The sequence below is a fragment of the Danio rerio genome, chromosome 7, assembly GCF_049306965.1.
Source record: "Danio rerio strain Tuebingen ecotype United States chromosome 7, GRCz12tu, whole genome shotgun sequence".
Taxonomy (NCBI): Eukaryota; Metazoa; Chordata; class Actinopteri; order Cypriniformes; family Danionidae; genus Danio; species Danio rerio.
Window position 1 is genome coordinate 36,437,111 of NC_133182.1, and position 14,709 is coordinate 36,451,819.

The following is a 14,709-nucleotide window of genomic DNA, read 5'->3' on the forward strand; positions in this document are numbered from 1 at the left end:
ATTTACCCCTCTGTTATTTTTTTTTCCTAATTTCTGTTTAATGGCCTGAATATTTATTTATATTATTATTTCAGTAAATAATTAAATAATATTTGACTAGATATTTTTTAGGACACTTCTATACAGCTTACAGTGACATTTAAAGGCTTAACTAGATTAATTAGGTTAACTAGGCAGGTTAGGGTAATTAGGCAAGTTATTGTATAATGATGGTTTGTTCTGTAGACTATAGAAACAATATTTAGCTTAAAAGGGGCTAATAATTTGTCCTTAAAATGGTATTTAAAAAATTAAAAACTGCTTTTATTTTAGCCGAGATAAGACTCTCCATAAAAAAAAATATTATCAGACATACTGTAAAAAATGTCCCTGCTCTGTTAAACATAATATAAGTAATATTGATTTTTTTTTTTTTTTAATCAAAGGGGGCTAATAATTCTGACTTCAACTGTACTTCTATAAAGCTTAAAGTGACTGTTAGAGGCTTAACTAGGTTAATTAGGTAGGCAGGTTAGGGTAATTAGTTATTAGCATCACAATGTTTCTTTCTCTAGACTATTGAAAAAAAAGAGCCTAATAATTTTGACCTTAAAATGTTTTTTATCTAAAAATCTAAACTGCTCTCACTCTAGCTGAAATAAAACTAATAAGACTTTCTCCAATAGGAAGTAAAATTATCAGACACACTGTAAAAATGTCCTTGCTCTGTTAAACTTCATTTGGGAAATATAAAATAAAATAAAGGTATGAATAAAGATCACAATTTATAACGCTTTAAATGGAAGCCACTTACTGCTAAACTGTTGATGTCTAGGTTACAAGGTCAATTTTATGTTTATTCAAAGCTTTTCTGAGGTGATCCTATTGTTATTGACAGCATTGATTATTGACTATACATCACTACAGATCAGCCCTATATGCCAGATCAACCACAATGTGCCTGACCTCCCCTTGAGTTCTATAACTCTCACACACACAGACAGACTAGAAAACGGGTCTGATTACATTATACCGCTGACAGAAGCATGTTTAGGCCTATTTTCCTATACCTTGATTACTTCAAGCATCTTGATTGATTGGACTGTTATCCAATTTAGTTTAAAATTGCTCCTATAAATGTGAAAAAAATAAAATAAAAAAATATATATATTTTTATCTACTCTCCTGCACTTACAGGACTCCAGATTAACATTGGAGATCAGTGGCTCTATGACACACAGGATGGATAAATGAAAAAATAGATAAATATTTTTCATTACAAACTGAACTTTTTGTTTAGCCATTGGTATTGAAAAATAAATATAGAGAGAAAAAAATTAAGTGAATGAACTCTGAACGTCTGAAATTAAACACAGAGAATTCCACATCAAGCTTAAACACTTCTTGAACTTTTGCGTGCATTAAATGCATACTGGACATCGACAGCCTTTTTGTGATCAGATCTGTCAATTTCAACACATATGTTTACACTGTGCTCAAATCAGATTTTTTTTCTCAGATCTGATTTTTTTGCATAGCTGTTCACATTGTTGTTACAAACGTGAGCAATATCAGGTCTGCGGTGTGAACAGATCATGATCCTAAACTGACCCATATGCACAAACGTACAGTTACGGACAGCACAAAATGTCTAAATATGCACACAATGTGTATACTGTATGAAGTAAGCACATTGTCAGATTATGCTTAAGATGATTGTTGTGCTTTTCACAGACAAACGCGGTGTTGTTCTGCTACTACAAATGTGTATTTTGCCATTTGAAACCTAAAATAAGTCACTTGTGAATGAAATCACTGATCATTTGTAATTTATTAAAACCGGGGCACCTGCCTTTTTTTTCTCTCAGGGAGAAAGTTCACCCTTAAAATGAAAGTGCTCCCTCCTTTGCGCACCGATCCTCTATCTGCAAGAGTTGACGCTCTTCAACTTTGCGATCAACCCGTCCCCCAATCGTTAACAAGCACCAGTTTTGGCTTTAATTTTTTTTTTCAAAATGAACAACCAACTTTCTGTGGTAAAGTCACATGTGAGCAAAAAATGTAGATTCGGGACAAATTTGCCAGCAGTGTAGACATATTGACATCTATTGACTCCTAAACACAATCAGCAGACTACAACACAGACACTAAATTGCATAATGAGCTTACAAATACTTGTTAAATCCTTCATTTGATCCCTGCTACAAATTTAGATTTCAGTAAAAAAAAGGGCTCATGAAACACTTTTTTTATTAGATGACCTCTGGTTTCGGGAGAAATCAATCTACTCAAGCCCAACTTTAGGATTGAGTGGCTTTATAAAAATTACATGCTTTGTTAAACAAAGAAGCATAAACAGGGTCAGATATCTAATGGGACGTTCATAATGTGCAATAACACGAGCCCACATGAATATCTAATAACCAAAGACTGAGCAACAGCCTATAACAGTTCTGCCGTGATCAATATAGTTAATAAATGCAAATAAGTTATAATGGAAATGAAGGATATAACCATAAAACGCATTTAGGCGATATGGGTGGGTGTGTACGCCTATGTGTGTGTGAGTGTTGGACATCGATGATATAAAGGTGAAAAGCTTCGCAACAAACAAATCAACCTTAATCCACACATTGGATCAATGCGGCTGCTATAGGCCTCCGGGTCGCCTTATATTACTCCTCAAACTTCATATTCACTCATTGATTTGCTTTTCAGAATAGTATATCACTGAGCTCCAATGGGAGAGCGGATAGAGACGGGGGCCAGGGTCAAGCACAGCTCGCATGCACGTTAGCATGATATTGATGTCCCGGCAGAAAGAAATGACTAAATATCCAGATCAATATCTAGTTTCCCTGCAACAGCCGAGCAACGAGGTGAGGAAATATAAATATACATCTTTATGACCACAGAAGCCATCATAATGAGAGAGCTGAATGAATGTTTCCCTTAAGGTGAAGTGTTTGATTAGCGAAGGGCAGAGGTTAGTGCCGATATATGCTGATCCAGGAAAAAACGAGACTGATGGCCAGGGCTGAGCAAGGGCTGCGGAGGTGACAGCAGAACAGGGCTGAGCTCAAGTAAGGAATGTCCAGACATGTTAATCGAGGTTTAAGTCATTCGTGATGAAGCAGATTTCATCACGGTAAATGGAAGGAGCTTATGGAAGGAACTACAAGTCTTCATGAATAATGTTAATTAAGAATATGTGACCATCTAAATATAAAATAGAGCCTTTTCACATATGTTTCGTAATAGCAAAAGTCCTCATAGTTAGGTAAATTTAGAGAGCAGCAAACGTATCACAAATACATTTTATTTGCATTTTGATTTGCTCAAATAACTTTCATGACTTTTAAAGGCTTAAAAAAACTGTGTGAGACTGATAATGGTCTTCAGAAGAGAAAACAATAACAAATTTAATGTCCAGACCATAGACACTGCATTACAAACACCTTGAATAAAGCCGCCTTTCCACTGCACACGACAAGCGACAGACCGGAAGTCATTCATTTCCAATGGAGAGCAGTCCGGGAGCTGCGTTGAGTTCCGATCATCTCCGTATGCAGAAAATTCAGATCCGAATTGAGCTGCGGATCCGTTGAAATATTTGAACTCCTGCGACTAGACCGTATGCGACCTGCCGACCGGATATGATGTATTCCAGTGTTGTCTAAGCTGATCCGTGCGCGCGAGATGAGAAATAGTAGTTTATTTGGTTATTTTTTTATTTTAAAAAGTATATATTAAAAAAAACTTTTCTGCTCATAAATGTAAGTAAGAAAGTAATAAAACTATATATTTTTAATGTTGTCTCCACATTCTCTCCAATATTTTAGCGGTCTATGAGTTTCTAGTATTCATTCATCCATTAAACGATGTAAACGCACAGAGGATAAAGACTCTTGCTTTTGCACTCCTTTATTTCGGACATCGTGAGAATCAACTTCTCCCCCGTGGTGCACGACAACACTCAAAATACTGTGCGGCTGCCACAAGGGGGCATATTCTGACAGTCGTGTCCAAATGTCGTGTGCAGTGGAAAGGCAGCTTAAGAGTTGTAAGATTATGAGTGTAAAGCCATTTTTAGAAAACAACAAAGTGTACAGAAAAGTCACATATAACAAGCATTAATATATAAACAAATAAAAAGAGTAAAATCACCATCTTGTGAAAATTGTTTATTACTTAAGGAAGGTCTTTATTCTATACACAAGCTTCATATGTGAAAAAAATTAAATTTCATCTTTAGATGAAGAGACAGTTGGCGCTAGAGGTGTGAACCTACATTGGTCTCATAGTTCGGTTCAGTTATAATTATTATCATGTCATTTATCATGCCAAGCATTTATAGCAAATAAACATGCGGATATATCCCGCTTGCTTTCTGAGCATTGTCATGCCAGTTCTTACACCCCTATGATTGGCCACACGCTCTGGCGCTGTTCAACGATGTGTGACGCTGATAAACGGCGGCAGCAATCACAGCAGATCCACAATAGACGCAGAACAGAAAACTCGCTCTGCAGACACACGCTCGTGTCTGGATCCACAAGTATCGCTGTATTAGCCAATAAGAGAGGAAACACAACGTAGCGCATACGAGATAAATGACGTCAGTACATACGAACCGATTAAGATCTATTAAACCGAAGAAACAATTCAATTTGACACCCCTTTAATGCTGTACTAAATTTAAAGTAAAAGTGGTAAAGTCCAATTAATTTTGCTTTGCATTAGAAATATTATGATGTATGTGAAGTGCGCATCATACAGTACACAAAAGTGTATATCGTTATGGTTTCATTATCATTTGGTAGGATCAGGTTAGTGCATGGGAGCAACAGTTTCATCAAATTGCATTGGACAGCTACATTAATTAATTAAACTTTTCATTTTGTTGTTGGAATTGCGTCTAAGTGATTGCTTTATTGACATGTGTATATGAAGACTCCTCTGCTAATCTATAAGTGGCTAAAAGAGAGACAATTAGAATTAAACTCAACTGACTCAAAAACTACAGTTTATAGCTAACAATATTTTTTCGATTAACAATGCATAAAAATTAATCTAAAGTAAAGACATTTAAAAATATTAAATTCCTTTAATTTCATTTCATGTCATTAAATTCATGGCATTTTTGGATGAAATAAATAGTGTTACAAAGACTGAACACTGAAATCATGGTTAAAAAAAAAAAACTCCACTGAAATAAGTGGTCTGAGATCAGCTGAAAAAGGTAAACTCTGAATCAGTTTGCTTGTGGTGAGAAAGCAACTCAACCAAAAGAAACAGCAGAACACAATGTGAGATGTTATGTATATACTTTATTATGCATATGTTATAATATGTAAAAAAAAAAAAAAAAGCATTATTTGTAAGTTATTTTAATGCCTCTTAAATTGTATTGTGGGTCTGCCTATAGAGGGGGGCATAAAACTTGATTTGGGGGGGGGGGGTTTGGGGTGGGGGGGCAGGGCTCTCTAAGTTTAGCTTCAACAAACCTGCCTGGACGTTGCAAGTATACCCCTGCAAGTATAAGCCGCAATCACACTGCATTTTTCACCCAATGGACTTGCATTCATACAGATGCGAATGTGATAGCTCAGAAACGCAAGGTCGTGTGACAAGTTTCGCATGTCGCAGCATTGCAAAATTCAAGCTTGGTGAACTCTGACCTGCGTAATTGCATCTCGTGATTGTGTGAGACCAAGTGAAGGTCAAATCATGACCTCATTTTATGTAAATGTAAAATAGGGAACAATCACTTTTTTTTTTTAATGTCTATAATCTTGTTTAATCCCACCCCTTTTCGCAGCACCATATGACAGAATTTCGCATGCTCAAACTTTAGTGTGACTGAGGCTTAAAACTTTCATTGGCTTGTTCAAGTGTGTTTGGTTAGGGTTGGAGTTAAAAACTGCAGGACAAAGGCACTCCAGGACCAAGTTTGGTGATCCCAAAAAAAAAAAAAAAGTGAAATGCCCGATTCATATTGTCAGAATACAAATACTCAAGAAACCTTTTAATTGCTCAAAAATATAAAATAACTGCAGCAAAGAAGACACAATAGGGCTACTGAGATGCTGTCTATCCATTCTGACACAACTGTACAGAAATTAGTAGAATCTCAAGTCATAGGCAGTTGTGCTATGAGATAAGTTTACTTCCCAGTGACAAATGTTAGCACATTTAAAAATACTGCAACATTGTAATAATTTTTAACACTTTTGTAAAACAAGGGAAACAATCTAGGTGTGAAAATGCCATTACATACCTACCAGAATGGTAGTGTAAGTAAACTATATTCAAAGAAGCAAAAACAAATGAAAATGGTTTTAAATCAGAGTAAAGAAATCCCACTTTAAATCCTTATAATTTAAAATTAATCAGTTGGCTCAATGCACTTTTGTTTTTGTGTGTGTCTTTTTTTTTACATTGTACTTATGCATTTATTTAATTATTTTGTGTAATTAAATTATTAAATTGCACATTTGACCCATGCATGTTAACCGCCCTTAATATCACCAAGTCTGTCCCTAACCTTACCAGTATGCCACTACAATGTGCAATACAATACGAACACAATAATTACATTGTACTTATTTTTGATGCAAGTAGCTAATTAAGGGCTTTTAATATAAAGCGGGATCAATTTCATTTAATATACAATGTTTAAAAAAACAATGAAAACTTTATTAAATATTAAAAAAAAAAATACAAAAAATAAAAAATAAAATAAGATGATCATTTCATGGGGCCTCCTGGTAACACCCTAAATCAGCGTTCTCCTTCGATCAATCAATCAAGGCAAAATCTTTCAGTTTTAAAAATAAAAACAGTTTCAGCAGGAGTCCAGTAAAACACTTGATTAATTATCTGGAAATCTATGTGTTTTATTTTCCATTCAGAAAATGGCTTCACCTATAGATTCGCATCAGCCTAGACTTATTTACAGCTCAAAACCATTAGAGAAAACAGCTGCACACTCGTGGTCCAACTCAAACACCGACTAACTACCATAAAAAGGAGAAGAGCAGATAATGCCTTACCTCTTAATTAAACAAACACCTCTGCCTCTACTTAATCACTCAGTCCACTCACTTTCCCTCTGTGTATCGTAAAACAAAAGAGGCCTGACTAAGGGGACATTCAATGACCCCGTCCACACCACCGTCCTGCCCTCGACCCTTAAATCACGGCCTCTGTGGGCTCTTCAGCATGGCCTGTGGCAGGGGAACAGGGTGGGCGGTGGGTGGCAGCAGTGGAAAGACTGACACGGTGTTGCGGCAGTAAGTAATGCGCGTGTGGATTAGCGCCATGATGGCCTGATCAATACCGGCGGTTCCAGCCATTAGGAATGCAGCAGAAAACGACCCCCTATGGCAATAAAGCATGGTGTCCGCCTGCTACTTCATTTGCTGCCTCCATTAGTGTAATGGTATCATTATCAACTGTGGCAGTATTTTTTCTAACACTCCCACCCTCCCTCGCCAGATTTTTTTTTCTGTCTTTTCAGATTTCAGAAATCAGAAGTCATGAGCTAGAACTGCCTCCGTATTTTGTTTCTTTTTACATCACCAAAAATAAATCTGCCCCCAGCACGGCTTGAACACAGGTCTAATTATGTATTCTTGAGTGTGTTTTATGTGGCTGTCCGACACTGTTTCTCTATTATGGACTCATTAATAGGACGTAGGCATACGGTGACTAACGGAGAGGGGGGAAACGACAAGGGGGGGCAGAAAAGCTGCTGATTACGGCGAAAGTGACACCACCTCCCGCTAAAACACCGGCTTCGACATGACAGCGGCTCGGCATTAGGACCTATAAATCGTTACTTTAACACTAATTTACAGAGGAACATTTTGTGGGAGAAATTGATTAATCAAGACTGGCTGTGTGGCCTCATAATCAGGCCTGAACTGAAGCTAGCTGTTAATTTAACAGAATTGCCAAGGGGAACACAAACCATTTTAATGAGTGTTCAGAAACGAAATGGGCCTAAACAGCTTCCTCCAGCAAACACACGAGCCGAGAAAGCCAATGAGCCGAGAACTCTCTGAAAGATGGGCCGGGTGGAGCGAAAGCCTCTAAACATCTGGCAACCCTCACATACACCAAAATATTGCACTTCGTTATTTTTATTCTTTGTTTATTATTATTTTTTATACAAAATGCATCACAGTAAGGCCATAAATAATTGTATGCAGTCATCAAACATTGTGTCGAAAGCAGCGATGGAGGCCAACAGAAGTTGTGTGAATAATAAAACATGCTCAACAGATGGAAAAATGACAGAAAAAAACAACAGGGACCACATTCCCCTGTTAATACAAATGAAATGTATTCATTTATTTATTGCCACATCAGCAACTTATGGCTATTTCATGGCAAAATCGATATACATAAAAATAATACATGATAAAAAGTCGTATTACAATAAAAAGTTACTTAGACAAATATATAGAATAGAAATAAATAAAATTCACACAAAAATATGTTCATAGTTAAACATGGTAAATTTTGGTAAACAATTTAAGATTCTTCCTGGTGTTACCTTTTTAAAAATATCCAAAGTATTCTCCTTATAAAAATTGACAAACGGTTTTCAAACTTCTCCATTCCAACAAAATATGTTTCATGGTAGGAGCAGCTTGGCAGTAGTTACATTTAGGTGGTGCTTTGTTATTCAGTAAATACAAATGAGTCAACCTAGAATGTCCAATTCGACATCTAGTATAGACAGTTTGTTTGTGCCTGGTCTCAAAATTATAATTTGCAAAGCGTCTTATATTTATTTTGGCAAAATGGAATTTATAATTGAATAATACTTCAGTGGGCTTCTTGTGGTCATTGGCAATGCAACAACTCTGATCATACAACAGGGCTCGAAATTGCGACCATTTTGGTTGCATATGCGCCCGAAATTTCATCTATGCGACCTCAAAATATATTTGGGAGCATTTCTGCGAGTGGTAAAAATTGTTGTGTGCGACCAGTTTTTACTGCAAAATGTTCACCACATGCGCGGATTCGGGAGACATTTACTCAGAATGCATCTCTAAGCTCTTTGTCTGCACTTGAAACGTGAAACGCAGCGCTCAGGAATGGTTTAAAACAGTTGTCATGTCAACTTGCTGCAGTAATCAAACCCAAGTCCGTAATGCTTGCCCCGCCTTCATGCTCTTCTTATTGGCCCACCACTGCTCTAGCACTGAACGCGAATGATTGGTTAATATCAGCTGTCAATCACTCAGTGCATTCTGTGGCTTCGGATGACAGATAGCTACTACCGTGAAAACCTGTAAAGCGCTGAAGATGAGAATGAAGATAACACTGACAGATTTTGTTTTAGAAACCATGGCATCTAAAGTTACAAATAATGACATCTTACTAGTGATCATGTGCTGAATGTTAGTCCACCATCTACACTTTTCCAAGAATAGAAGATTTCCAGTGGCTTCAAGTCCGCCATGAAAAGTCAGTGGGATGGAATTTTCAGGTAACTGTTTGCCACATCTAGCACGAGAGCTTCTGTTTAATCCTTCATATAATAGCCAGATGCTGTCCGCCGTGCAAGTGGCAGATGTCAAATTACACCACGTACACTATCGCAAACATGCATCGCTACTCCTAAAAAGACAGATATTGCTATTAACACGTATGCATATAATAAGGTACAGTATGTGTCAAAAACATCAGTGCAATATCAGACAGCACTTGTGAGAACACCACAGTTATATCGTTAACAGATTCATTCAAGCAGTGCGTGCAGGGCCGGTGAGCGCTCCGTGCTTTGGTCACTCAGTTATGTTATAAAATGTATTTTCTTGTGATAACGGGATTTCGTTGAGACATATTTTCCTCATGCTTGCATATATATAATATTTATTTATTTATTTTTATTTTTTGCTTGTTAGTTTGATTAGTGTTGATTTCAAATACAATAAATATGTTTGTATAAAACTTGTAGTAATGGTGCTCATAATTGGTGGGTGCGACTAAATTTTGGCTGATGCACCTAACTTTTTAAAGTTAGGAGCAACGGTGCTACCAAGCAAAAAAGTTAATTTCGAGCCCTGTACAATGTGCCTTGATCAACCATTACAAGAATATTTTAGGGTTTAGGGCCACGTAAAGGCTAATGCTAGAAGGATGAAGTCAGTTTTAAATAGACCATTAGCCAATAGTCTTCTTCTTTTAGTGGATGATAATAGAAGTGGTCTTTTTATCATACACGTGCACCACATATGCTTAGGAAATGCCTGGCAAAGCTGAACCAAGGATAAAAATAATTTCTTTTGAGATGGATAGTTCACAGGCCCTCTGCTGACATCCATCCACATCATAGTTATTGGGCATAAATGCACACATGTTTAAAGCTGAGATAACAATGTACTCCCTTTTATTTATTAATGTGATCAAATGGACTTGCATTTTATTGTATATTAAGGAGCCACACAAAAAACACTCCAGTCTTGCTGATCTGCGGCTTTCACTCTTATTTCTGTGATGTAGAGAGATAAGATGAAATTAAATGGACAGGCAGACAGGTCTGCTACCCTTTCCAGTCTGCTGTACAGACCCAAAACCAGCTGGATCAAGCTCTCGGATAGTCAGAGACTCATCTGGTCCCCACAGCAGCTGCAGTAAAGTGAAAGAACTACGCACTACATAGGTTCCCTGCTGTCAGACAAGATCCAAAAGCATGCCATCAGAGAGAGAGAACCAAAACTGAACAAAAGAAATGGAAAAAGTGGGAAATGAGCTCAGTAGATCAAAAAGAAAGAGAGAAGTTGCTGACAGAACTACTAATAATTCAACTTCACCGACTAGTGGATACAACATAGCACATTCACACAAGTTAAAATGTATTGGTAACCACAATGTAAAAGTCAGGTTCACAAATGATTTTGTTTCTTTTACAATAGCCACTAAATAAGATCATGTAATATTTGTAAAAACTTGACATGTCATGGACAAGACAAAACATGTCAGAATACTGTATATCAGGTCGGCACAATATATCATTTCACCATCGATATCACAATGCGATCATTCGCAATAGCCACATCTGTAATGTCAAGTTGAGCTTCAGTTTATTCAAAAACTTTAGTCGCATTATAACTGACCAGTGATCAATAACCATATTGTTGAGTGATTGTGAAGCTTAACCCTAATGGAGTGAAAGAATGCTTGTTTGCTTTGTTTTAAAGGCCTATAACCAAGTACAAGTACTTATAACAATAAAAATTCAATGCATTTCACTTTAATGGAATGAAGTCTATGCAGTTTTATTTGCTTACATTTAATTGTTCAACTTATACTCAAATACAGTTAGACTCATCAAAAATGTATTAATTAAATTATGAAGATTATCTGGCCTACAATATAATACCAATGAATATGAAATTATGGGTTCTTTCCAAATTGAGCTAGTCAAGTGATTTGGTGAAATAATTCTATTCATATTGCAATAAATTTCGCAGAAAAACAAAATACTGCAATGTGAGAATTTTCCAATATCATGCAGCACTATTGTAAATGTTGCTTTCCAACTAAACATCGCTTTAACAACATGCAAGATATCATTGAGAAGGCAAAGTGTCTTTTGCACTGGCTGTCTTCTCATTAGAAATAATCAACCTTTACTCTGTACATGTAGCATTATTACACGCATCAGCAGCAATATCAGCAGCAGTATTGTTCTCCAGCCTCCAGCGTAGACTGCAACTCTGCTCAAGAAGTTCGGCCAGATGAGAAATGGTCATGCCCAACTGAGCCTGGTTTCTCTGTTTAAGTTTTTTATTTCCCCTTCACTTTCGTCAATTGATGGAGTTTTTTTGTGTTGTAACACCAGATGTTTACAAATCACCACAACACACTACATCAAACAGACTAAAGCAAAGTTGATTTTAAGTAGTCTGAATATGGCATGAACTATGCAAGCAGTACGCTCTCTTGAAATGCAAAACCAACACACTATTATGTGTATTTTGATTTTCAAACAAAAGCATTTTGACTGTAGAGAACATCCGAAATTTACGAATCAACTTCTCAGGAACAGGTATAAATCTTTAAATATGACAGCATGTTAAACCACACACTTCCTCATGGGAATGATTTGTGTAACAGTTGTACAGGACTTTACCCAATAAATAAAAAATTACCCGAAACTGACATAAAATGTAGCAAAAGGTAGTTAACTTTAAAACTTTTACTAATACTAAAAACTTTAAAACTTTTACTAATAAAGAACTCACTTTCGATGTATATTCTGCCCTGCCTGGTTAATTTCTTACCTACTGAGTCTACTTATAATAGGGCTATTTAAAAGCCTGCTTGATTCTGGCTATTGCATCAACATCAATATCGAGGCTTGATAGAATTGATTCTCATGAATGCACAAACTGACTAAATGTATACCTTGAATGGAATGCAACAAGCTGTGTGCTCTTTGTCTAAGGTAGTTATTTGTAAGACCTGCACCATGTAATCAGCCTCTCATTGTTTATGTTGGTATAAAACCAAATAAATGACTGCCTAAACGTTCAGGGTCAAAAAGCTTCAAACCATAATGCTTAACAAAAATGACACACTGAAAAGCAACAAGTTCAGATAAACACAGCTGCACAACAACATCAATCTGTATATGCTAAATTATAAACACAACCGTTTCATTTCCAGCCCAAGCTCATATGTGAATCATGTGTTTAGTCAGAAAACAGGTGTAAACCCAACACATGCGCTTCATTCTGAAATAAACTAGAAACAATGGGTTCAGCAGAGACACCTTCAGAGAGTGACAGACACCTGGACTAGTCTCACATCTCCTCTCGACTTCATTCATTACCACCATCACTGAACACACTGTAACGCCGCCACACAGCCCGTTCAAGCAAAGTCAGAGTGTGGCAGTCATGAGAAAACACTCCCCCTGCGCGGTGCCTTAACACACACTCGCGTGCCGGACGGCTGTGTGCTCAAAGAGGCAAAACTCCTCCGATAAAAGAATGGAAACATTACAGGAGCAAACAGCAGCATCACATGCGCACTTCAAATGAACACACAGCACCAACCAGCGCATGCAATACCGCCGCGGACGCACTGAACGGTGGCTTATAAACTCCACAACTACATGTGCTGCTTGGCGAACTGAGAGAAAACTACAAGCGATACCTTTCTCCTCTTTTCCCTCTCACTGTCATCCGATCTTTTCATGTTCCTGAAGTACTGTTTACGCTGCCTCGGTTTCATAGCGCGCAGCGCTGGGTTATGTAGTCTTGAGAAGTGTGCCGTTTTCTTGTGAAATTATAGTGAGTAGATTTAAATATGAAATAAGCAATGTTTATAATGGTGTATGACACGTGCATGGCAATAAACGGCGTGTTGTTGTTTTATGTCAGCGTCTTGTTCTTTAGGTCCTTCCCAGTATTACGTTAAGAACTACGTTTCCCAGAATCCTTGCGCCAGGAAAGCCACGCTTGAAATTTGAGTCAAACCGGAAGTGGATATAGGTGCTTCTCACTTGTGGTAAAGTGGCGAGTTTGAAATAGTGTGCTCTTGCATTCTTGAAGTCATATTTTTAGCGAATTGAAGGAATTATGTACTAAATATACAGAAAGTGCATATTAATAGCTTATGGAGGTACCCTGCTGTGAGTAATAGAAATGCAGCACATGAAAAGTGCTCAGGTATTATTCTCTTGTCTTTTAGATATACAGTATATAAGCATTTCATGTTATGACATGTTAAAACTATATCATTGCTTTTGTTATTGAGACCAGGCTTTGAAAGTACATCAAGAGTAGGCTATACAAATAAATACATTAGGCCATTTTCACAGATATTTATATATTATGGTAAATATGTTTGTACATGTCAGTGTACTTAAACATTGTTTATATATATATATGTGTGTATATATATATATATATATATATATATATATATATATATATATATATATATTATATAAACACAATTTTTTTTGATAAACACTTAAAATATCTTGGCACAGTAAACATCTCAAACTAAATAATTAAAATAAATCACTGACCTCTGCTGTCTTCGTTACTTTTAAAAACACTTTGGAGATCTTTCTTTTCTTTGTGTATAAAGGCACTGCACTGCTCAGCTCTTAGCATGCTTGGATGTTGGCTTATAAGCGATTTGTTTTTCAGATGTTGAATCGTGGGCTGACCGATAGCTTTTGATGTGGAGATAATGTAACCAGAGCCGGATTAACCAATGGGCATTATGGGCACAGGCTCAGGTACCCGTGCGCACTAGAGGCCCCTGCGAGGGGGAAAAAATTGTCAATTTTGGAGTGTCTGTTTAGGCTAAATGCAATTAGCGCAGCTTGTTGGAGTAAGCTAGTCAAGCAATTCACGCCCATCACCGTTTGATTGACAGAGACAACATAACCACAGACAGCAGCGTGAGTGGCGTCGCTCGTAAAGCGCATGGCAACATGTTTTGACGTGATCGATTATGAACCCGGTTTCGAATCCAGCGTCTTATGAACAAGTTCTTCTTTTTTCCCCCACTACATATCAGATTTTGCCTACTCATTAGGAATCATTAGGAAGACAAGTGGGAATCCTTAAAATATACATTTATTACTGCTTCGGTGAACTTGAACAAGTAAATTAAAATCCATTAATTTTTACTAGTTGTATTAGTATTTTTTTTTATCAAAGTATGCTTTAAATGCTTTAAAAA

The 14,709-nt window shown here is 36.9% G+C and overlaps 1 protein-coding gene across 9 annotated transcripts in view; it reads right to left on the minus strand.

Annotated features, from left to right (window-relative positions):
• Positions 1-13,423, minus strand: part of fto (FTO alpha-ketoglutarate dependent dioxygenase) — a 231,806-nt gene extending 218,383 nt beyond the window's left edge. For 5 of the 9 annotated variants that reach the window (XM_001345874.9, XM_009303351.5, XM_073908752.1 and 2 more), the window contains exon 1: positions 13,165-13,234. In XM_001345874.9, coding sequence (XP_001345910.5) covers positions 13,165-13,206 — 42 coding nt within the window. In that variant the 5' untranslated portion in view covers positions 13,207-13,234. Of the gene's footprint in view, positions 1-13,164 lie in introns of all 9 variants that reach the window. The other 4 variants (XR_012383388.1, XR_012383387.1, XM_073908754.1 and 1 more) reach the window with 1 other exon arrangement.
• Positions 13,424-14,709: the final 1,286 nt, after the last annotated feature.